The sequence below is a fragment of the Sesamum indicum genome, linkage group LG6 (genome assembly GCF_000512975.1).
Source record: "Sesamum indicum cultivar Zhongzhi No. 13 linkage group LG6, S_indicum_v1.0, whole genome shotgun sequence".
NCBI lineage: Eukaryota > Viridiplantae > Streptophyta > Magnoliopsida > Lamiales > Pedaliaceae > Sesamum > Sesamum indicum.
The window spans coordinates 3,426,408-3,450,748 of record NC_026150.1 but is presented as its reverse complement, the minus strand read 5'-3'; the positions used below and the strand labels follow the sequence as shown (position 1 = coordinate 3,450,748).

At 32.1% G+C, this 24,341-nt stretch overlaps 1 protein-coding gene across 1 annotated transcript; it reads left to right on the top strand.

The window, feature by feature from the left end:
- Nucleotides 14,246-17,142, top strand: LOC105163606 (transcription factor bHLH130). The gene is made up of 6 exons (XM_011082018.2): nucleotides 14,246-15,435; nucleotides 15,787-16,133; nucleotides 16,219-16,386; nucleotides 16,532-16,597; nucleotides 16,723-16,791; nucleotides 16,870-17,142. Exons 1-6 carry the CDS (start codon nucleotides 14,886-14,888, stop codon nucleotides 16,930-16,932), a joined length of 1,263 nt encoding a protein of 420 aa, XP_011080320.1. The 5' UTR covers nucleotides 14,246-14,885; the 3' UTR covers nucleotides 16,933-17,142.

The window sequence follows — 24,341 nt, the reverse complement described above, 5'->3', positions numbered from 1 at the left end:
GGTGTACAATATAATTGGTGTTCAATGGCACAAGTTATTACCTATTTTCGGGACAATTATATTTCACATCCAATAAATTAGTCCTTTTGTAATTTTGGTTCCATTCTTTTTAATTGCAGCCACCAAATTACATCCCATAACTCCAAGAAAATTTGCAAATTTAATCCTAAACCTTAAACCCATAATTTTTTTATGGGAACATCAATCAACACTCCTCAAGACTTAATAAAGCTCGAGCCTTTCGCATGATGATTCTGTCAGAAACTTAATAAAATCAAGATTTGAGACTAAAATTGCAAGTTTTCTTTAGAATTATGAGATGCAATATAGTGGTTCAAAAAATAATTAGATCAGAATTGCAAAAAAAAATAATTTGTGGGACGTCGTAAAACATAATTTTTCTCTTATTTTAACTGAAGTCTCACAAATTTGTCTTTAAAAACGTGTCTCGTTAAAAAGAAAAAACCCTTGAAGCTCATAAGTGGCGAAAACTTTTATTTCATAAATACTAGTGCAGGATGCATGCATATTTTCAAAATATAATGAGAGAAAATCAAGTTTAGATTGCAGTGAAAGTTAACAGTAGAGAAAAAAAAAAAAAAGTAAAACTAAAATGAGTAGAATTTAATGTTATTTTGAGCCCTCTTCAATTATAGCATAGGAGATTGATTGAAAGGGAGAGGAAATGGGGGATGTTGGGCCACGTAGCTCTCTCTAGCTATTACTTGTCCAGATTCGAGGAATTATACATGACATAGGGACACACATTAAATCTTGCATTTTGTGAAATTTACATCTTTGAGAATGATACCAGAATATGACTTTATGCTCTCTTTTATTAGATTTCGTCGCAGTTATTTATGAAGAAAAAAAATAAATTAATTTAATAATTTATTAGTTACACAACAACAAAATTTATGAGTGTTTGAAAATAAAAAATCAATAAAAATAAATTTAAATTTTTTTAAAAAAATATAATTGTATTAATAAATTACACAAGTCATGGGTTTGCGCGTAGTCCTGAAATTGGGCCCCCCGAGATATACGATTCGGACAGTAAGCTGATCTCTCTGCCCTCCATATTAAATTCTCCGTTTGGTACCTTAGCAAGACAGACGCCTATTTTTTCCACTCAAATTTGTCCACATCTCTCACTGCTTGGACTGCCTTATCACCTCCCTCCACTCATTGCCCCCCACAATAATTCACATCCCAAAAAACGACAACAAAAATAATATATACCCTAATCCATGTCTGATGAAAATTAACTGTGACAAGCTCGTTATACGTAAATAATAATCAATAACCCTTAGTTAAAATTTCAATTTTGTTTAAAAAATGTGTCTATTTTGATGAAAGAGTATCTCATTTATGTGAAATGATGTATCGATTCGACTGAATAATCATAATATTTTGATAGTATGTTTTCACCATTAAACATGTCTGTACAATCATGCATTTTCAGCTTTTATAAATAGGCTTTTCTATTTACTTCGTTTTCATCTATTTTTGTTCCATGCATTATTAAGCAATAAAAACATTCCACAATAAATTTAATTTATCATTTATCATTTTTCAATAAGTAGATAAAATCAGATAAATGGAATATATATTTAAATTTTGATGAGCAAATATAAATAAAAGCAGGTTCGAGGTGGCAAACAGTATGTGAACAATAAATGTGATGATGACAGTGCAAATATGCATGTACCCATAATGCAAATCGTGTACTTCATCCGGAGGTTAACATGTAAAATCAAATCAAACATCAAAATGTCATACTTTTGTGTGAGTGTGTGTGTTTTGATTTTTATTTTAGGTGTAAATGTGTAATCATTACACAAAAATTATCATATTTGTTGGGTTAATTGAATTCTTAAGAATTAATAACATAATTGAATAAAAAACCTTGAAAATTTTTCTTGAGCAGTAAAATATAGGAATGATTACGCATTACTCCTTGAGATTTGGTATAATTACATGTCGATTTCCTACGATTTGAGAAATTATATTGAGTATCCTTAATGTTTGTTTTAGTCTAACGAATAAATTCCCCCAATTAGTCAAATTCACCCAATTTGTGTACATTAGAAAAAGAATTAAATGAAAATCTATTAATTCACCCTCCATTGACTTATTTGAAGTCAAAATCAATCTTTTTGACCAAATTACTATAAAAATATACATCATCACATGCATTAGTATGAGAAGATGTATAAGGGTAGTTTGATTAGGAAATGCTTTTGTTTGATATGCAATAAATTAGTAATAAGTTAGTTGGGAATAAATATGAATTTTTATTTAATTTTTTTAATTAATATCAATAATTTCAGTGAATTCTGATTAACAAAGTAATAAAGACAAACGCTATGGAGTACTAAACGTAATTTTTCAAATTATAAGGGATCTGTGTATAATTATATCAAATCTCAAACGAGGATGGTATAATTATCTATAAAATATATTTCAAATATGATTTAAAAAAAAAAACTACTGAACGGACATATACCTATAGAAGAAAAATTTCATGACTACTTAGGTGGAAACAACACTTCATCTGTTCATTCAACATCATCTCCTTTTCCACAGTAATATGACTACTTTGGTGGAAACAAAAAACAAAATTTCGAAAAGAAGAAATCAATTTTGATCTCTTCACTTAAAAAAAAATGAAAAATTGTGTACAAGATCTCAGTTGCTCTGAGCATCTGAGGAACAGTTGTCGTGTTTCAGACACACAGAAGTTGCAGTTTAAATAATCCTATGATTTAGTTCCAAATCAAATCAACTGATCAGGGCTCAGATTTTATTCATTCATTAAAAAAAAAAAAGGAAACAGAATATTTTATTCATTCGTTTTTTATAAGAAAATAATTATATTGCCCTCTTTTCATGTTTAGCATAGTTATACGTAAATCTCTTGTAATTTGAAAAATTATATCTAATACACTTAATATTTATTTCCACTCAACAAATAGATCCCTTGATTAGTCAAAATTTATGGAATTTGTTGATATTAACAACAAAATATAAATGAAGAAATTCATACTTCCCAGTTCCCACCGATGAACTTATTAGTGACTAATTGCAAGTCAAATAATTTTTTTTCTAATTAAACTATCTCTTAGAGTGCATGTGCGTATATATATAAAGAGAAAAATAATTCAACTGAAATTTTTTTTATTACATGCGTATTGCATCTGTCTCAAATAATGATGGTTTTTGCTGTTGCAGAGGAGAACATTGGAGCTCAATAATGGACGAAATATTTCATGGAAAGAACACAAAAGAAATAAAATAATTAAATTTGTCTGTAAATGATTAGAATTAGTAACTGGAAAACATGTGAAGTAATCTTAACGAACGGATCTTTATTGTCCTAATTAATGCCACCTGATTGGACTATGTGTGTGTCGTCATTGTTTCTTAAATTAGTCCATTCCACTCCCTAATTGGTTGGTAATGATTTAATTTAGTATTTTTTTCGTATTTCTGTGGAGCGAGTTTGATTAAATCTGAATTAATTATATAATAAGTATAATACACTGATCATATGGTTCATGTATATTTCAAATGAAGTAACTAACCACTTAGCAAGTATGTCAGACTTGCTATGTAATTCATTTTATTCGATCGAATTTGATTTGAGTAAAAAAATTTATCCTTGTGAAAATCCCACTTTTATTTTCATACACCAAAATCAAACAAATAACTATAAATCCACATCGTATGTAGAAATTACTGTAAAATTATAAAAAAAAAACATTCCAATATATGAGATCCGAACCAAAAATCTTCTATATCAGATAAAGAGTTTTTTGGGCACTTAGCCGTATCATTAAGTCGTTAGGGTTGCCGTAGAAATTGCAAGCAATCCATTCATGAAAGTTTGGAGTCTATTATGATCGATTCAGTACTTTTCTAACGGATCTTGCAACGGAATTTCATTATTGGCAAATCCATGGCAAAATATGTTACAAAAAAGACGAATAAAACATATTTTCGTCCTACTTCATATGTTTTTGTATTTGTTCATTATCCTTTCTTACTATTTTTTTTTTGCTTTTATTCTACCAAGATTTTAATTTTCTTTCACTTAATTGTTAGTGATCAGGCTAGTGCAACAAATTAGATGTAAAAAATTTAGCTAACTTTTGTTAAGGTAATTTTATTTTTTTTCTAAATGTGTATGTATATATAGTCATTTTAATGTTGACATTTTTAGTTTGTCTCAATGTAAATGAATGTGTTTAGGTTATAGTTGATTTTATATATAGTCATTTTGATTTTGAGTTTTTTTTTAAATTTACTTTAGCTTCAAATAACTTTTTTTTTATATTATATATAGTTTATTTTTTTACTAAAGAATAAAATTTAAATTTTTTTTTACTTTATTATTAAGAGGAATTGCTCAGTCTCCTCACCTTCACTTATTAAGTAATTGGAGAAGTGTCGGCAAACAAAAGAAGACAATTGTGCTGGTCTGAGAGCTTATAATGTAGTGCTTTTAAAATGAATCAAAAAGTAAATAATTTGAATTGTCTTCAAGTTATTTGCTAATCATATTATTCTAAATTGAATAGGATAAAATTCGAAAGGTGAGTGCTGATCTCAAGATTTATCCGGTCATCATCGAGCACTTTGGTTAACAATCGATAGCTATGGTCGGAGACATGAAAGATAAAAGAAAGGTTGAGTTTGGTGATGGGATCGGAGGGAAGAAGATGCACTTATTCTATCTCGACTAACACTACATCTATGGAAAATTGAAGTGCACAAATATAAAAATGCAATGAATGAGGCTAAAGGCGGAAAAATTTGTTACTGCATTGGAAGAGATTATGGTCCATAAGAAAATGAGTCGGTCACAATAATCTGCTATCTCAAACTCACCAACCATCTATAAAAGCTTTTAAATATGAATTTTTCAAAACTTTACACTTTTATTTTATGGATATATTAAATTATCTTTTGTTATATTTACTTTAATTTAAATATTTTGCCAGATTTAAAAGTTATAGATTATTAATGACGAAATAGATATAATTTACGAGTTGAGTCCCAGGAAGGATGGTGTCTACTGTCCAGTCTACTTCCACACTAATCTATCATGCTTCTAATTTGTTTTATTTACTTTAAATGTATACTTAATTTAATCTAAGCCATTAATTTTAATACTTTAATGTACTAAAAAATGCAACAGATGAAGAAAAAAAGGTCGAATGGCGAAAGTCAATGAACACGGGCGGCGTGTTGGTGCCGGAGGAGGTCGGCGACTTGTGGGCTTACGGCGTTATGTGGTGGAGGTGATATCCCAACCCAAAGAAAATCACATGGTGATGATGGTGTATGCATGTGAGAGGGTCGACCAGGTCCAGAGACATGGCATGAGAATTGGTTTGGTGGACTGACGTTAATCAAACCCTTTGCATTTATTACAACCTATGTACACACACACATTATCTCACTTTTACGCAATTCTTGGAGGCTGCAGCATTCCTCACACACCACCACCACCATTACTTTGACGACAATCTTGGAGGCATTTATGCAACAATTTCTTCCACCATTTACTACCACACTACATCATACGAAACTCCCCACAATGTTCTTTCTGCACTTTTCTTTTCTATTATTTATTTTCAAAGGATAATTACACTCTCCTTCTCCAAAGTTTGGTGTAATTACAAATATATTCTCTATAGTTTGAAAAATTATACACAACATTCTTCAAATTTGTTTCAGTGTAACAATTAAGTTCCTCCATTAATCAAAATTCACTGAATTTATTGATATTAACAAAAAAAAAATGATTAAAAATTGATGCTTACACTCGATTGATTGATTACTGATTTTATGCAAATCAAATAGTTTTTTTCGAACTAAACTACCCTTATAACAATTAATATATACATCCACCCATGCGTTAACGCATACAGACGTATGAAGGTAATTTGATCATCAAAATTTATTTGACATACAATAAGTTAGTAATAAGCCAATCAAGGGTTAATATATATTTTTTTTCGAGTTTTTTTTTTAATATAAACAAATCCAGTGAAATTTGACTAACGGATATACTTATTTATTACACGGAAGCAACCCTCAAAAATACTAAATATAATTATCCAAATTACAGAGAATTTTTATATAATTACACCAAACTTTAAAAAGAACTGAATAATTAGCCCTATTTTGAATTCACAACATTCGGCTGCGGAAACCTAGGTTGAACCTTGGACCTTGTACTTGTTCCGTCACCCACGTAGAGAAAATATGATGCAATATGTGATAATGATAGTAATAGAAAACTTACATAAATGTGATGTATATATTGATATTGGATGGGACTTGAACGCAAAATATTTAGATTTCAACTTTAACTGCCAGTCCACAATCACTGAGATGGATGCAACAAAACTTCCAATATTTAGTAAGTCAAAGTGATTTACAGTCAAGATGGGCCGCATTCGTTTTTTGGGCCTCAAAGTAGAGTGGGCTTCTTGCAAAACCTGATCAATTGGAATTACCCAATTGAACCTATTGTTTTATTGGACCAATGTGGTCAGTCTGTCCGACCTACTACACATCTCGAATATATGCCCGCATTGAGCCATGCTAAAAAGAACACTGAAACGGATTTAACGACTTGAAAATGGGGTCACCAGCAGAACCAAATATTTCGAGAAAACCGAGATAGTGATAACAATAAGGTTAGGATGGTGGGATTGAAGACCTGACGTCGCTTTGACGGCGGAATGACATCATTCCTCGACACACAACAGTGTAATTGTAAAGGATTGAATTAAGCATCTCCCTGACGTCCACGGCGCCGTTAAATTCCCGTTTTCAGGATTTAGCCCGTACTCCACTGCCTTTCTCTCTGGAGGACTGTCCACCATTATTTTTAATTTGGAAATTAAAAATAACTCATAATTAATTAACTCAAGAGATGGAAAAAAACGAAAATTAATTTATTTTTTAAAAAATAATCTTTTTTCCATCAAATTTGCGAGGATTTAAATTTTATCACTGCTTTTTTTTATTTTTCTTTAAATATAAATTCGTATGAAATTTTCCCAAAAGAAAATTATAATATTAAATTACATTTAAATAAAAAACCGTGGGCATGGTTTTATATTTGTTTTAATAATCAAATATATACAATCATCTCATAAAAAATTCTTAATAATTTATATTAATAATATGTATATATATATATAAATAGATAAAAGGAGACATATGATCACGGGAAGTTAAAAGACTTTGGAGGGTGATTGATTGTACATGGAGTTGGAGCAATGTACGTGGGGCATATTGCACCATACACATTGAGAAATTGTACATTCAATACAAACCATGTGATTTGATGACTATATTGGAAAACGAGATGATCATGTTGATTTCATATGATTGCAAATACCACATCAATTTTGGGTGCACTCAGTTTTACCTAATTAATTTGTGTTTGATTCTGAATCCTGTTGGAAAGTCTCAGGCGCAAGGAGGATATGATTTCATGAAACCTGTGGTGGTTATTGTCTCTTTCACCCACCTAATTCTCTTTTTTCAAAATTTCCAAGAATTTTGGATGTCAAATTTCAATACTGAGTCCAATTATTTTTTTGGAATAATACATTTACATTGTTTGAATTATGATATGTTAACAACATATAATTCTGATAAATTCTTGTCGTGCAGGTCATGTATTTGAGTTTCGGAGGAATCAGAGTTTACCTATGCTGATTTGAAACTTTTTTTGGATCTGACTTAATCGGACTTAACATTTTCATAAGTACATCACAGATGCAATCAATGATAATTTTAATATTGTTCTTTAATTTTTTGGTCAATAATATTTTTCTATATATATATAAATATAAATGTATATATAATTAATAAGTTCTCCAAATATGTTATTGCCATAATATCAAACTGAAAAATGTAAGCTGAGTGGAAAATCTCGAGACCTTGTAAGAATACACCAAGAATTGAATATCCTCTCTCTCTCTCTCTCTATATATATATATATATATATATGTTATCTTCTCCTAATTAGTAATGTCCAAAATGCATATGTGGTGGTTGGTCTCCACTCAACCTAAGTTGTCTAAATTAATTATAATAACAAGTAACTAAATTACTAAATCAAAGGCTACATGGGATGTTCTCATTTGCCACGATCCATCTACGTATTATAATCTATGGTGGGTGGGCTGGCAATTTTATCTTTTCATGACCCTTTTCGTTGTAATTAATGTTGAGACACGCCCGCCGAACTCCATCGTCTTTGGATTAGTTCTTAATTAAGAGACAAAACTCGTTTAGTGATATGACCCGTTTTCTTGTTTAAGGTACAAATAATTTTTAGTATTGCGAGTGGTTTCTTGATTTGGGATAAAATACTTGTTTAATTCATTATATTGGGTTTTTCTTAATTAGTTGAAGTGTATCAGGTTTGATAATTTCGGGATAAATATAAAAATTTTATTTATTTATTTTAATATCAAATTCGATGAATTTTTCAAACGATATAAGTACATGTAATTACATCAAATTTTAAAACAGAGCAGTATAACTAGGCCTTTGGTTTGGGGAATACCATAGCGAGCAAAGACAGACAGCGTGAGCAGGTCAAAAGTAAGCAAAGCAAGAGGTTCCTTACCAACAGCTATGATTCTTAACATAGATTAGTTATTTATTTATTTTTAATATCAAATTCGATGAATTTTTCAAAATACAGGTAAGTATGTGTAATTACATCAAATTTTATGATGAGGCAATATAACTATTCTTGACATAAAATAATTTCGAATATGTTATGTTAGCTATGAAATACATTATGCAGATGTAAGAAAATTCATACTATTTGATATTTTTATATCAGGTTTATATATAAAAATCCCTTAAATACTATTTTTCTATAATATGGTATAAAAAAAAATAAAGGATAAATTCATTTCTTAAGGTTTGACATAATTACGAATACCCCTCGTTGTTTTTCGAGTGGCTAGTACCTAGGGTAAAAAGGAGTGAAACCATACCCCTAGAATTGACTACCTCCCCAGCGAATCCGTACAAGGAGGTGTTCACTTTTTCTAGGAGGGTATCCCCTAACTGCATCTGATTGTAAGCTTTCCCAAATAATATGTCTGGGGAACTTCCCAAGTCTATGACTATACATCCTACTTCGTAGTTGGTTAGCAATACCGTGATGACCAGAGTGTCAATATGAGAGCTCTTAGAACCTTATCGTTCTGCCCTTTCGAACTGGATGAGGGGCAATCCTCCATCGCCCCGACATTCCATATTATTTTTATAGTTATGTCGTGTGCCTCTCTAACCTAGAGTTTTCTAGCATGAAAAGAGTCACCTCTACTTGGACCCTTGACAATCATTCATATAACTCTTTTACGGGGAGGATCATTAGCTTCCACCTTCCCCCCAAACGTATTCCTGTGTTTGGTATGACCTTGTTCCTCAAGCTTTTTCCTAGTAGATGTATTCCTGCAGATATTCATTTTGGATGAGCTATTCAATCTCATTCTTCAAATGCCGTCACTCTTCAATAGTGTGCTCGTAGTCATTATGGAAACGACAAAATTTGTCTCTTTCCTTGATTTGGAGCGAGCTGCCAAGCCTTTTTCTTCGATTGTCATGAGGGCCTAGGTGATAGGTACCGTCAAGGGAGTGTAGACTACATTAACATTTGGAAAGGTGTCTTCTTGTTTCGGAAATCAGTCCGAGGCTTCTTAGAAGGGGCATTCTCTCACACTTCTTTCCTTTTTCTCCCCACGACTCTCTTTCTTGGCAGCTTGGGTGTCCTCCATGTTGATACATTTAGCTGCACGGGCTAGGAGGGTGTTGAACTTGAAAACAAGTTTCTTAGCCAAGGACTTGAAGAAGTTCTCATCCAGGAATCCTTGTGAGAAAGCACTAGCCTTCACCTTTAGAGTCGCGGAGGGTACCTCTAATGTTGCAGCGTTGAATCTCTGTAGATACCCTTTCAATGATTTGTTGTCCTTTTGGTGTATGGCAAAAAGACTGAGCTCTGTGTCCTAAGCTTCCGACTGCTAGTAAATTGCGTGAGGACTCCTATCCTGCAAGGAATCCTTCTAGGTCAAGGAGTCATACGCCTTAGAGACCTTTCTTCTATTGGACTGGGTTTGAAAGGCAGACTTGTGATCTGGCAAGCCTTTTACTGGGCTTCCTTCTTAAGCCGAATCTTGTAATCCTCGAGTAGGTTGTCTTCATCATGGGTTGATGGCTTGGCTTGGATTCCTCAACCTCTTTTAAACCCATACACATCAACATTATAGAGATAAGATTCCATAATATTCACAAGAAAAGAAGCGTTGACCACTATTCTTGAAACATTTTTGCATTCAATTCAAAAGTGTGAGAAAAAATAATAATTATTATACTCTTACTCCCTAAGATTTGTTATAATTGTATATAAATCTCATTACATCTAATATCTCTAAAATTTACTTTCATATAATAAATATGTACCCGATTAGTCAAAATTAACTGAATTTATTGATATTAACAAAAAAAAAGTGAATGAAAATTGATATTTACCCTAGATTGACTTATACTGACTTATTGCAGACAAAAAAAAAATTCTGACTAAACTACTCTTATAACGGTAAAGATATAAATCATTACATGTGTTAATGTGTGAAGATGTATAAGTGTAATTTGATATAAAAAGATTTATTTAACCTGCAATAAATCAATAGTAACTCAATTGCCGGTAAACATGAACTTTCATTCGATTGTTTTTTAGTACAAGCAAATTCGGTGATAATTTTAACTAATAGAGGGCTTATTTGTTAGATGAAAGCAAACCTAATAGGTATTAGATGTAATTTTTTCAAACTATATGAGGTTTATGTATAATTACATCAAACTTCAGAGAAGGCCAGTATAATTATGTATATATATATACATAATGATGGGTTTGTTTCCAACGTGCTTGTATGTTTGTTTTAAGAACAAATTTGAGGTCATAAGTTGAATCATCGAAATGTGAGTATTTGTCTTACTTTATATAAACTTATCATAATTTATTCATAATGTTTAGTTATATCAATATATTCTTTAATTGCACGATTTTAGTAAATTATTAATATAATTATATAATTATTGCTTCCATATAAAATTCATAGGCAAATTTCAATAACACGGCTATATATATATATATATATGTATTCTAGAATAAGATGCTAGTAATTATTTTGAAAGCTATATTTCAAAGATGTCATGGGACCACATGCACTAATGTTCAACATTGATGACTTATATCGTTTGCTACATCAAACATTTGTAATTATTTTTTCTAAGAAAATACAAATATATATTTCTTCAAATAAGAGAATATCACCATCACAATTCTAATCAGAAATTATGATCTAAATTAAATATTCAACGACAGTTAAATACTCTCATCAACACGTCCAGAAAGAATTAATACACATGTTGTCTGATTACTTTTTCCCTGTACTTTAATTATCAGCGAAAAAGTCAGCTAATATTTTTCTGCAGAATTCTGAGAAAATTTTGTACATCGATCCAAAATATATAACAAATTTTGAAATAGTCGATTTTAATATATATATGTGTTAGTAATAATAGATTTTTTATATAAAAAAATTAGTGAAATTGATTATGGGGCATGGGGCCAATATATATAACACCTACGCCATGTGACCACACCTTTCCACAAATTATAATAATAAATCTTTATCTTCATATATATTCTTAATTATGTATAATGTTGTTATATCTTTAATTATGAATTAGATAAAGAAAGTGTGCAATGTTCCCTAGGCATGAGATACATATCTCCGATAATAATGGAATGCACTATTTATTAATGTACTGAAATCTGGCGTGAATCATCAAATATATTATAAACTAATTAACCAATAAACAAACTTTTATTGACTTAATTGTCCATTAATTTAATTACTCAATTAGCTGTAGGAAAGTGGGCCTATTAATATCTTAAATCTCTAACACCTCTACTGTTGATGAGTGCCACAAACCCTTATTTTTATTTTATTTTGTTTAATTTTATATATATATATATTCCTTGTTTGGAGATTAGAGTTAGGTGGAGTTTGGCATATTTATTTTAAAGAACCAAAAAGTCATCTTAGGATACCAAACTTTGTTATCAATTTACTAAATGCTAAATTTTGGGATTATCTTCAAATTAGCTACTAACTTTTTACAAAATAATTTTTATTTTTCATAATAACTTTTGGCCTTGTCCCCAGCAAGACGTATTTGAAAAGGATGAAATTAATAAAACGTATACAAAATTAAAACGAACAATGCCTCATGTACACAGAATGCTGATCGTATTACATGAACATCATTCACCGAACTGAAGGCTGGCGTACGGATGCTAGCTACTTCGATATGGATTTAAATAATTAATTATGATTTCAACTCCTTAATAGAAAATAAAAATGGGTTAAATTCAAATTAACTCTTAAAATAGAATATACACATAAAAAATTTTCTAAATTAAAAAAAAAATAAACGCACCTTAGTATTTTCAAAAGAATGATCTAATTCCCTCCTCTTATCGTGTTGTTTACTTGCACAATTACGACTAACATTTATTTAGTACATTTACTAATTATAAAAAAACTATAATTCAACTAACACTTAATTTTTTTCCCTCCAATCTTAATAAATTAAAAATTATTTTTCAAAATATTAAGATTTCTTTTGAACATTTTTATTAGTTTAAGGGAGTTCTATACGACAATATACCTATTTTAATTTTCACATAGGTAAGTTGGACTTAGTGTGAATAAAAAATTTATTTTTGACAATTAATCCAGAGAAAGTAATTATGGCCCTCTACTGTAAAAGTGTTGAGATCATTATTCTTATACTCTAGGCAGAATGTTTAATTAAGTTCATTATTTTCAATCTATATATAAGTACCTTTAGAATGTTTGCTATTTAGCATAAATCATATAGCGGGCTTTATTATTATTTAAAAAATTATAAATAATATTTGAAATTAATGATAGTTTAATAAATACCTTCGTAATGAGCTGTCATAAAGAGATATTTGTTAGACAATTATTAATTTCAGAAGGATAATTATAATTTTTAAATAATAATAAAATATTTATAATTATAACAAATTTCATGAAAGACAATTATAATATACGCTAATATTTAGCATCAAAATTAATTAATTTTCACGATATATTCCCTAGTCATTATCTTTACTTTTTTCTTTATGTACGGAATATTGGAAGTATATGTGTTTTATGATTAAAAAGAGCAGTTCGAATCTTTTCATTTTAAATTTATATTTCATCTTATAATATATATATATATATATCTGTATTTTATGTTAAGGCACGGAGTATAGATAATATAAAGATTGATTAAAATACACTTAATTAATTATATTTATTTCTTCCATAAATAAACATTATTAGTTAAAAAGTTATATCAATTAGTTTTATTCATATAACCCTCTTGTCATAATTAGAAGCATACTTAGGTGTGTTTCAATAGTTAAGTATATATAGGGTACATTATAAAGAATTTTTTTGAAATTTGTCATAATTATAAATATTGTATCATTGTTTGAAAACTTAAATTTTTGAAATTAATGATCGTTTAACATATAACTCCAGGCTAGCACAAGCACCAGCTCTCCCTGGAAAGAAAGTGATCCAGCCGCACCTTCCATATTACCTTTTTTACGACTTCACTCCAATCATTAGTCCTGCTTTCGGCATCCCCCTGCTTGTGGTTAAGGTAACAACTTCCGATATAGCAAGTCGGGTGGTGTGTACACGGCCCGAGAATGAATTCATCATAGTATGACTGACCGATTGATACTTGCGGTTCCTGCTTTTGTATTAGATGATCATTAATTTAAAACTTTTATTTATAATTTTTTTAATAACAAGAATATATTTATAATTATGTCAAATATAAAAAAATTGGTAAATAAATATATTAATTTGGTTTCTGATCTAACCCTTGGGGAAAAAGAAGAAGCACAAGGGAAAATGTTAGCAGTTAAAGTGGAGACATGAAAGTCGCGAAAAAGGTCAACTGCAAACTATAGCCCAAAAACCGGTGGGACTGTCAATTTTATTGCATCATTAACTATGACAAATTAAGTACAACCCCATACTTACATACAGATACCAACAAACTACATAGAATTCAAAGGGTCATTAATGCGATTTTTCTTGAATTTTCTTTGCCCCAAAAACCCCAGATCTCTGCTACCCCTGACTTCTCATTGGCTCCACTCTTTTTCATCTCTCTCTCTCTCTCTCTAAACCAACTTCCAGTCTGCCACTACCACCATCTCCACTCTTGGGCTTCCACTCTGAGCTCAATTCTTGGAGCCCTTTCGTGGTTGTGGATAAAAGAGCAATCTTTTTCAATGAAACCAAAAAGTTGTTGCAAATAAAAGTTGCCCATGGACATATACAAAAGACCCTCTCCCTTTTTGCTGCTGTTGCTGTTTTCTCTTCTTCTTTTGTTGTCTATGAAACCTGATGTGTATTTGTATGGTTTCTTTTCTGACTAATCTTATCCTATCTCTATCTTCTTTCATTTCAATGATTCACTCCCAGTCTCTTACTTTACATTTCGTTCTAATTTGAATACATGATTCAATCCCATTTTCTGCTCACTTGGGGTTCTTGATTTTGTGAATTTGAGTTCATGACTACGTGTTTCACTGTGTGTGATCACGTAGAATCAGAAGACAGTTGTTGATTTTGAACTTGAAATTCAAGACTTTTTCAAGGGCTTTGACCAACTACTCACTCTAAGCAAATTCATTGCATCTGTTTTCAGCCAATTCTTTGCTCTCAAATTTGATGAATAACAATCAACAGCAGCAGCAAAATATGCAGATGGGCTCTGCCGGCCTCACGCGGTACCGGTCCGCCCCGAGTTCTTATTTTGCTAGCTTCTTAGACACTCCTACTGCCGATGGTGGTTTTGGAGCAGATCATCTTGAGCAGCTCTTCAACCCTCGAGCTTCCAGTCCTGAGACTCAGAGAATTTTCTCCAGGTTCATGAATGGCACTGCTGATACAATTCAAGAAAACAGCTTCTCAAATATGACTCTGCCATCAAAATCACAGCTGAATTCACAGTTTTTTCCACCAAGAAGCAAAGAATCTGACCCTCAGCAGCAGTTGCAGAGGCAGCAGAGCAACGACTACTCCTCGGCTTCTCAGATTGTGTATCAGACTCATAATTCCGGGGCTGCAAATTCTGCTGCCATGCAGAATTCATATAATAGACCATTCGATTCGTTTAGCTCGATGAAGGTCGAAGGAGGAGGTGCCGTTGGTGGTTCAAGTCTCGTTCGTCATAGCAGCTCGCCTGCTGGACTACTCGCCAACATAAGCATTGAAAATGGTAACTGTTTTTGCTGTTTATGGGTACATTTTTTTGCAGTTTCTTGTGTGGCTCTCTGTCAATATTCCTTGCTTTACTTCCCAATTTTGGCATCATACTATGAAATAGGAATTAATTAGTGCTACAAACCTTTGTATGATACTGTAGATGTGATAAACTAGTCACAAAGAGCAGATATAGAAAGTGATGATAGTGATGCAAATTGTTTCTTTATGAAGAAGGCTGAATCGATGTTAATTAATTTTGGCTGCGGTTCATTTTTCTAGCTGAATTATGCATTTCTCTCGACTAATATTTGTTTCTCGACAAGAGTATGAGCTAGATGTGGTGCTAAACATGTTCGATTCACAGAGTTCGGATCAGTGAGAGGGATCGGGAACTTTGGAGGTGGTAATAGTGCTAATGCAGAAGCGTCGTTTTCTTCTGCAAGCAGGTTCAAGAATCAGATGGAATTCTCGTCGAGGCTCTCTTCTTCCAGGCTGATGGATCCCATCTCTGAGATTGGGAACAATGGCATTGGTGAAAACAGTCGAGGGCCTGGACCGTTGGACGATGATCCTAGTAACGATGGCGACTACATCCCAGGTTTCACTTCAAACTCTTGGGATGATTCATCAGTCCTCTCTGATAATTTCCTCCAAGAACTAGCTGATAATGACAACAAAAGATTTTCAAATGCAAATGTCTCAGATGATCAGGTGTTGTCTCACAGCCCAAATTGTCTTTTTTCTTGTTTTGGGCTAACTTAAATATTAATGCTGAGAAAACAACTGCAATGAGCAGAACAACAAAGGTGGAAACCGGCCTACAACTCAATTGTCGCATCACCTAAGTTTGCCTACCAGTTCCACTGAGCTATCAGCAATGGAAAAGCTGTTGCAAGATTCCGTCCCATGTAAAATCAGAGCGAAAAGGGGCTTTGCTACTCACCCTCGAAGCATCGCTGAAAGGGTAACATAAAGCTCTCAAATGTTGACGATCATTACTTTTGCAGTAAAAGCATCAGCAATTGCTTACTTTACGCTTGACGTGAACAGCAATGTGGATTACAGATGAACGAGTTATAGTCGAAAAACTGATGTAATTATCTTTTCAGGTGAGAAGAACCAAAATTAGCGAACGGATAAGGAAGCTGCAAGAACTTGTGCCCAATATGGAAAAGGTGATTGCTGCTAGTTTCTTGCATGAATGAATGCATGATCACTTGTTGTCCGTGTTCTAACATTGGACTTGAATGAATGCACGATCAGTTGTTGTCCGTTTTCTAACATTGGACTTGAATTTCAGCAAACAAACACATCTGATATGTTGGATTTGGCTGTTGATTACATTAAGGATCTTCAGAGACAAGTAAAGGTATATTCCTTCAGCAATTGCATCCACTTTTACTACCATTCTCTCCAATTGCTCTAATATTCTCTTTCAACTTTTCAGACGCTTTCTGACAATCGTGCAAAGTGCTCCTGCTCGGCTAAGCAGGAGTCCTACGTAGATTGAAATACGATTGACGGATGAGAATTCTCATTGTTTCAATGTCTGTGTATTGGATTAGATGTACAAATTTCAATGTCTGAGTGGATTATTTTGCTTTGACGGTAGAGTCAGAATGAATTAGGCTGATTTCTTCTTGTGATGTGCTTCGGAATGATCATCGTTGGCGTTGGAAATTGGCAAATGAAAAATTAAAAAGTAAATTTATTTCGATCACATTAAATTATAAATAAATGATTTGATTACCAAATGGGACATTTGACAAGTTTGTCACACGTGCACGATGGTTGATGACGCCCAATCATTATCCAACCGTGTCTAATCAATGTGTGTTCTTTGGTTGGAGCGATGTGTTGGTGAAATGATGTGTGCATTCGGATGAAAAGTCATAACTTTTTTAAAGTATTTTTTTCGATTGGACATGTCTATTCGATGATATGTTCCTAACTTCTATAATAGGGCCCCGCTATTCACTTCATTTTCACCAATTCATTCTATAGCATTGTTAAGCAATAAAAACATTTTTGCAAGTATAGTATTACTAAGAGGATTTCAAAATATTTTTTGGTTCGCTAATCTCAAAATTTGTAACATTGTTACTTCTAGATTGTAAATCATTATACCTTAGAAGACAAATTGCCGTTACCATTAATATTAGAGTTCGAGCAGTAATTATCTTAAAGGTAAAAATCTAACCTTTGTCTCGATTTTAAAATACACAACTACCACTTATTCCTCATTTTTCCCATGAGCTAGTACATCAAAGTCTTCTTGACTGCTGATCATCTTGATTTATATTAACAAAATTAAAAAAAAAAAAAAAAAAAAAAAAAAAAAAAAAAAAAAAAAAAAGGTTAAGGTTCCTGCTAAAACATTTTGTGCCACAATTACCATTTTACTGAATGGAAATGCATAATTATGTAACTTGCTGGTTCAACATGATAATATATAGCTAATTTAGTTATCGAAATTGAGGCCCATAACATAAAATTATGGGTTCAAAATTCACAAACTTTCAGTTGTTATTCTACTTTTTAATATTAAATATTTATTCACTATATTGTTGAAAATTTTATCTTAAAATAAATATATATATGTAACTATAGTATCCTTTTAAATAATTATTTGAAAATTTTCATTATATTGTACAAAGTGAAAATGGGAAGACTCATTTTAGTGGTGAAAAAAGATGTTGATGATGATGGAGGGCGGGGATTAGTTATATATGGTTGGGTGCATAATGCTTCGCACTGTATTCCACTATTACAATCCATTTTCCTCACATGTTTCCATTTATAGCAAGTATCATTGTTGAGTGTGAGCATCATCCTCATTGTTTTCTCTTCTTTTTGGAGTCCGCAGTCCGCACTCAACCTTGTCCACATCAAACTCATGATTAATTATTAAAACCATCAATGCCCCTGTAAAAAAATGTGCTTATATTAACCATGCATTCCCCCTCTCCAATTCTCTTTTTCCCCCTTAAAAAAATAATAATTACATTAATATTAATTAATATGACTTACGACTCGATTAATGTCCAATTGAATGAGTTATTGTTCACTCAAACTTCAGTTTCATAGGAAGGAACTGCACGACTAACAGGCTCACAAGAAAGAAGGTCTTAGCTCAGTCAATCTTATAACAAAGTGTCTTTACCGGACAAACTCGTGAGGCTTTTAAAAAGTTAGATCGATTGGGCAATACCTCGCACTCTGATTGACTAATGATGTAAGTAAACATCCCACATTAGTTGTAGATGAAAATGTTGAGCGGCTTATAAGCCCAAACCTCTTCTCCCTAGCGAGACGTCTTTTTTTAGATAAAATCGTGAGGCTTTTATGAAATTAAAATGGATAATACCTCGCGCAACGAGGCTCCGATCGAATCGTAAGCCACGTCATCAATAAATTGAATAGTTATCGATTCAATCAATATATTAATATAATAAAAAATAATAGAATAAAATACAATAAATCCACGTAAAATAAAGCTAATATCCACTAAATTTATAAAACTCACGGTCATAATTTTAAACTTGTTTATACACATAAACTCAACTTAATTAACCACTGAACTTCCCTGAACAGTATTTAAAGATATATTTGTTACACAGTGATGTATATTGGTAAAAAATATATAAAAAAATAATTTAACATATGTGAGGTACATGTTAAACAAATACAACCCACCACAGAATATAACTAACTCCCAACACTATTATAAATACCAAAAATATTATTTTTTAAACCTAACTACTATTAATTGATAGTGACCACTCTTACTAAAAAACTCTCTTGTAAGTCGTATTTTCACCTAGTGAATTATCATATCGCGAATAAAATTCTTAATTTTATCCCTTCATAAAAATCTCAACCATATCACACACATAAGAGGAGAGAAAACTCTTTTTCATGGTGGAGAATTCTCAACCACAGGAGTTCAAGATGATCTGCTCTTAGATTTGCTAGATTCTCATTGGGATGAGTTTATAAATTATTTAAAATATCTAATAAAATATTTAAAAAAGTCATAAAATACTATAAATTTATTATAATTTCTTTAGAAATGCACGTATAAAACATTATAAAATATTCGATAATTTTCTTAAAAAGTGTACTCATGAAATCCAAAAACAAAATATTGACAGCACATAGGCTTCTTTGAAACAAAAAAATTAAAAATCCTGTCTCATTGTAAATATTTTTAACAATTTTCTTGTTTTTATCATAATAATTATAAATTTATTATTTAGTAACTTTTGATAAACTCCATAAATTTTATACTCAAATATCTTAATAGATTAGCTTTAAAATAAAATAGAATATTTTATAAATTTTGAAATATCTTATAAATTTATGATATCATTCACGTAAATTTAGCCGAACATCCTCTCAAATGTGACGTGTACAAACGTGGCCACTTGAAAACCAGTTATGGGTATAATTGTTGTGGTGGACAGGAGAAAAGGAAGGGAAGACTAGAAAGGTATATGTATGTATGTATATCTTTATTTTATGGTCCCAACAAGTGAAAGTGGAATGAACCTCTTTTCACGTCCATCCCATTTCTTGTAGCTTTGCTTCAACATCAAGATGCGCAGTGGACCTCATCAAGTTAGATTGACTCAAAATTCAATTTGTTTAACAAAAAAATAGACTAATTCGGTCTATTTGGGATTGAGTTGGTCTTGCCTCGATCCTAGGTATTGATATTTGGGATCGACTCAGTCCAGTGGCTCAGGTCGATCTGGTCAGTTCGAACATACTGAGTTATTTTTTTTTTAACAAAAAAAATATTACAGGACATATAATTTTTATTTTATTATTTTAACTTGATTATCTAATAGATTTTTCTGATACTTTTGAAACTCTAAATGAATTTATTTCTATTGTTTTATTTTGAATTTTTTTTATATACTTTTAAAACTCTAAAATTCGCATTTCACATAATTTTGCTTCAATGTTTAAATCTAATGCTTACAATCTAAGAACCAATTCAAATCAGATTCTTTTTTCTTAATGAAAATCTTTAGTTTTAGTGTTAACTCAGTTGCAAATGTGAGGGGAAATTGTTTTTTTCCTCACATAATTTAGAGACAGTATATTTTCAGTTTTTAATGCTTGTGAGATTCATGCAACTGGTTTTATAATTGGTAAAAGTTTTATTTCCAGTTTTTCTACCAACTTTTATTAAGAACTTGACGAAAAATTCAAAATGCAAATCACTTGACTGTTATATTTTCATAATATAGGGAAACGACCATGAGATTCTCATCTGATTTTCTACTAACAATTGAAAGGAGTATTGAAAATGAGACATTTTTTAAAATTATGAAGCTATTTTTGACAATTCCACAAGCAATGGGATTAAGAGTGTGCCAAGTCTAACTTTTTAAAATTATAGAACTATTGTAAAAAATTCTAGTGAGAGGGAAAAATGCAAATTTCCCTTTGCGTGACAAATACAACAAAGATATTAAAATTTTAATATAATTTCAGCTTCCATGGCAATTTCATGAGTAGTGTAACTAGTAAAATTTTTTGTTTTTTCAATTTCATTATTTACATAACAAATTGTTCTTAGTTGAGGCAAACACTTCTTTTCTTTTTGATTCTTTCATATATTGGGGTTGATGTGATTTGATTTTAATAAAAGGATGAGATAGAGAATTCTATTCTTGGCACAATGATTCACCAGGTGAAATTGCATATATAGGGAGAATATTTGAGAGAAAGTTTATTGAATGGTCACCTCTATGAGTAGTAACTTGATGTAAAAAATAATATTTGGGTATTTATAATGGTGTTAGAAATTATGTAGTGTGGTGGGGTGTATGTGTTTATTGTATGATTCTTGCATTGTACGGGCCGAAGATGTGTTATCCAAGCCAAGTATTATCATTGAAAGAGGTAAGCTCAAGCTCAAGGCTCTATTGAGTCTAACTCGAGCCCGCGTCTGGTGCTCCATGCATTTTGGGAGAAGGCACACAATGTCGCGTGTGCTGAGTTTTGAACCCAGGTCATAAGTGAAAACTTCAACCACTCCACCATCAAGTACACTTTAGTTTTTTTACTGTTACTCTCTATTAGTAAAGCTTATTCAGAATTCTTTGATATGTTTGGAGGGATTTCGACATCATCTTCAAGAGACGAGACTCTCCGTTACACTAGAGGATTTTTATACACTGTGGAACATGCAATCGGTTGCCAAATTGTCTTCCTCTATCAATGATGGAAGGTATTTTTATTTCTAACCCTCCTTTGGGGTGTAAATCTTTTTTTATTTATTTTTTTAGTGGGGTTCGCCTCTTCTCAGTTTCGAGGTGGGTGAGCAAGAGTAGACAATTCTTACTTGTGGTGACAAAGCCCTCCAAGACTTTGGGGAAGGTGGAGCGGCACTTCTGTTCTTTTCTTTTAATTATCTTTTTTTATAAATTATTATACGAACGTTGCCTCAAGAGATGATTTTCTCACAACTTATATGGTCGAAAATTTTGGTATGTAATTTTACATTAGTGTTTCGTATGTTGCCTCAAGGGGTGATTTTCTCCCGCTCTCATGGTCGAAATTTTTAGCATTTAACTTGATAGTATTTTATACTTGGGATGACTTTTTTTACATGGTTGTAAATTCGGTATGCTAAATCGGCAATACTCGGGATTTATGAATATAGTTATCACCAAATGGTTCTTTGGTAGATCTTTTAGAGCTTTTTATCTTGTGTCTTGTCAATATCCAGCAACGAAATAGTCTTATCAGGTTAATATTTGTATTATGGATAATGAATGAAATGTGTCCTTTTTGTTCATCATTTTCTAGTTTAATACTTCAACTAAAGGATTAAATGGGGATTAGGAGTTCAAGTATAAAATGCCACTTCTCACTGAAGCTGAACCAGAGGAGCGCCACATGTCTGACTTGTCAGCTTGGTGATATTCAGGTCTTTTGATATACAGTTTACCCTTTCAACTTCTGGAAGTGTTTGGAATGATTTGTGTTCTGTCATTAAATCCAAACTTCCAGCCCACAGCATAAACGATGGCATCAAAATTGAAAGTAAAGTAACTGTTCATTATAACTAACTTGTCTATATTTCGATGTTGTATCTCCTTCCTTTGGTTAATGTTTTTTAATGCTAGAGGATTCTGGGCCAGAGATAAGTGTGTTGCATGTTGGCTTTGAGATTTAAAATAAAGAAATGCGTCTAAAAAATCCAGAAATCAGGAAATGTGAAAGATCTTGATTTATGGTACTGCTACCTAGTAAAGTGTGGTTGTGTTTATGACATGAATGGCTTTCTAGGGAGCATGTTCCTCACTGTTGCCCAATTTACCTAAACGTAAAATTTTATTTATTTTCCAGAGTTGGACAGTTTAGGCATTGAACATGATATCAATAGCTTGCGGAAGGAATATGAGGAGAAGGATATCACCATCAAGGAACTGTGTACTTTTCTTCGCACCTTTGCAGAATTGGAAGACATCATCTGCAGGAAGATCATGATTATCAACAAGCTCCGAAAGGACATAAAATTGTGGAACAAAAGGTAAGGATATACATGTTGTGTATTCTTACCAAACAACTTCAAAAAGGTCCTCATAACTTGACATTTATCGATGTAGCCTTGTTAGAAACTCTCATGCTTAAAGGTAAATTCGGCCACAAGCAATATGCTCTAGAATTTAATATGATGTATCTTGAGCAGGTGGTAAACCTAACAAGATTCCGGCGATCATCCTTCACAACAGCAAGTTCAAATGTGCAGCATCTTCCTATAATGGCAGATAACGTACTTTATGACATTTACAGTTCAACTGGTCCATCTTCTGATTCAGACAGCTTTCTCCTAGGAACCCAATACAAGCTCTGGCTTTGAAAAGGCAAGAAATCTCCATCCAGATAAGTGATAAAGAGAAGTCACTGAATCAGACACCTAATTTCCTTCCAGTGGAGAAAATAGAAGCAGGAGAAGACAAGGAAGTAGCTTCACATAAGAGAGGGGCTTAGTGAGTATTTTCTACTGGAACCATAACAATCACCAATAATAAACTACTGTTGCTTGTCTGAGGGGGTTATAAATGGGATCTTTACTGTGGAAAGTGAGAAACAATTGGCTTTTAGACCTGCAGTTTCTGGGACTTGATGATTTTGAATGAGAAAAAAAGCATAAAACATGTTCTCCATCAGTTAATAAATGAAAATGAAAACTGCAGCCTTGTATATTCTGTTATGATGGTGTTTATATTTTTGTAGGTCAATGGAGAAGCGATGCTCAATTTTTTGGAATTATGATGCCTATAACTCAGACGTATTTTCCATGGCAATGCAAAATCTTGAGAAAATTTGAGGCACAAGCAATACTTAGAGGTATAGGCATGTGGGGCGTTGTGCGTCTTTAGACAGAGACTTGTGCAAGGTTTGCCATTAGATTTCATGCGGGGAACTGGTCTGGTCCACCAGGGCTATTGAAATCTGCAAATACTTTGAATAACAAGTAATATCTTCATGAATATTGACTTGTTAGCAGACAGAAACGAAGTTGAAAATAGGGGTCAAGAACCAAGTTGAATTAATATATGTAGCAAAAGAGAGGAAATCAAAGCATGTGAGGAGAGGAGTAGGTGTCCAGTCCTGGGAATTAGATTCAGTTGAATATTCCAATGCGGGAGTTTAGCCCACTTGGTCCTGTAATCCCGTTTAGGGGCTGCTGTGGAGATCTCTTTCGTTGTTTAGTGCAAGCAAACATGGTCTTGGTCAAGACCATTATATCTATGGCCATCTGAGTAATTATTTGATTCTTGACTACTGGAACTGAAAGCAAGACATATTACAACCTTATCATATCTACAAACTCATGCAGAATCCAATTCTTCATACCCTTTGAAACTTGAAATTTACCCTTGTTTTTGCCAA

Bases quoted from the DNA above. Each gene is read 5' to 3' on its own strand.
- LOC105163606 (XM_011082018.2), top strand. From the start codon at position 14,886: ATGAATAACAATCAACAGCAGCAGCAAAATATGCAGATGGGCTCTGCC. The intron at 16,134-16,218 runs GTGTTGTCTCAC...TGCAATGAGCAG, and splicing joins CAAATGTCTCAGATGATCAG to AACAACAAAGGTGGAAACCG. The intron at 16,792-16,869 runs GTATATTCCTTC...TCAACTTTTCAG, and splicing joins ATCTTCAGAGACAAGTAAAG to ACGCTTTCTGACAATCGTGC.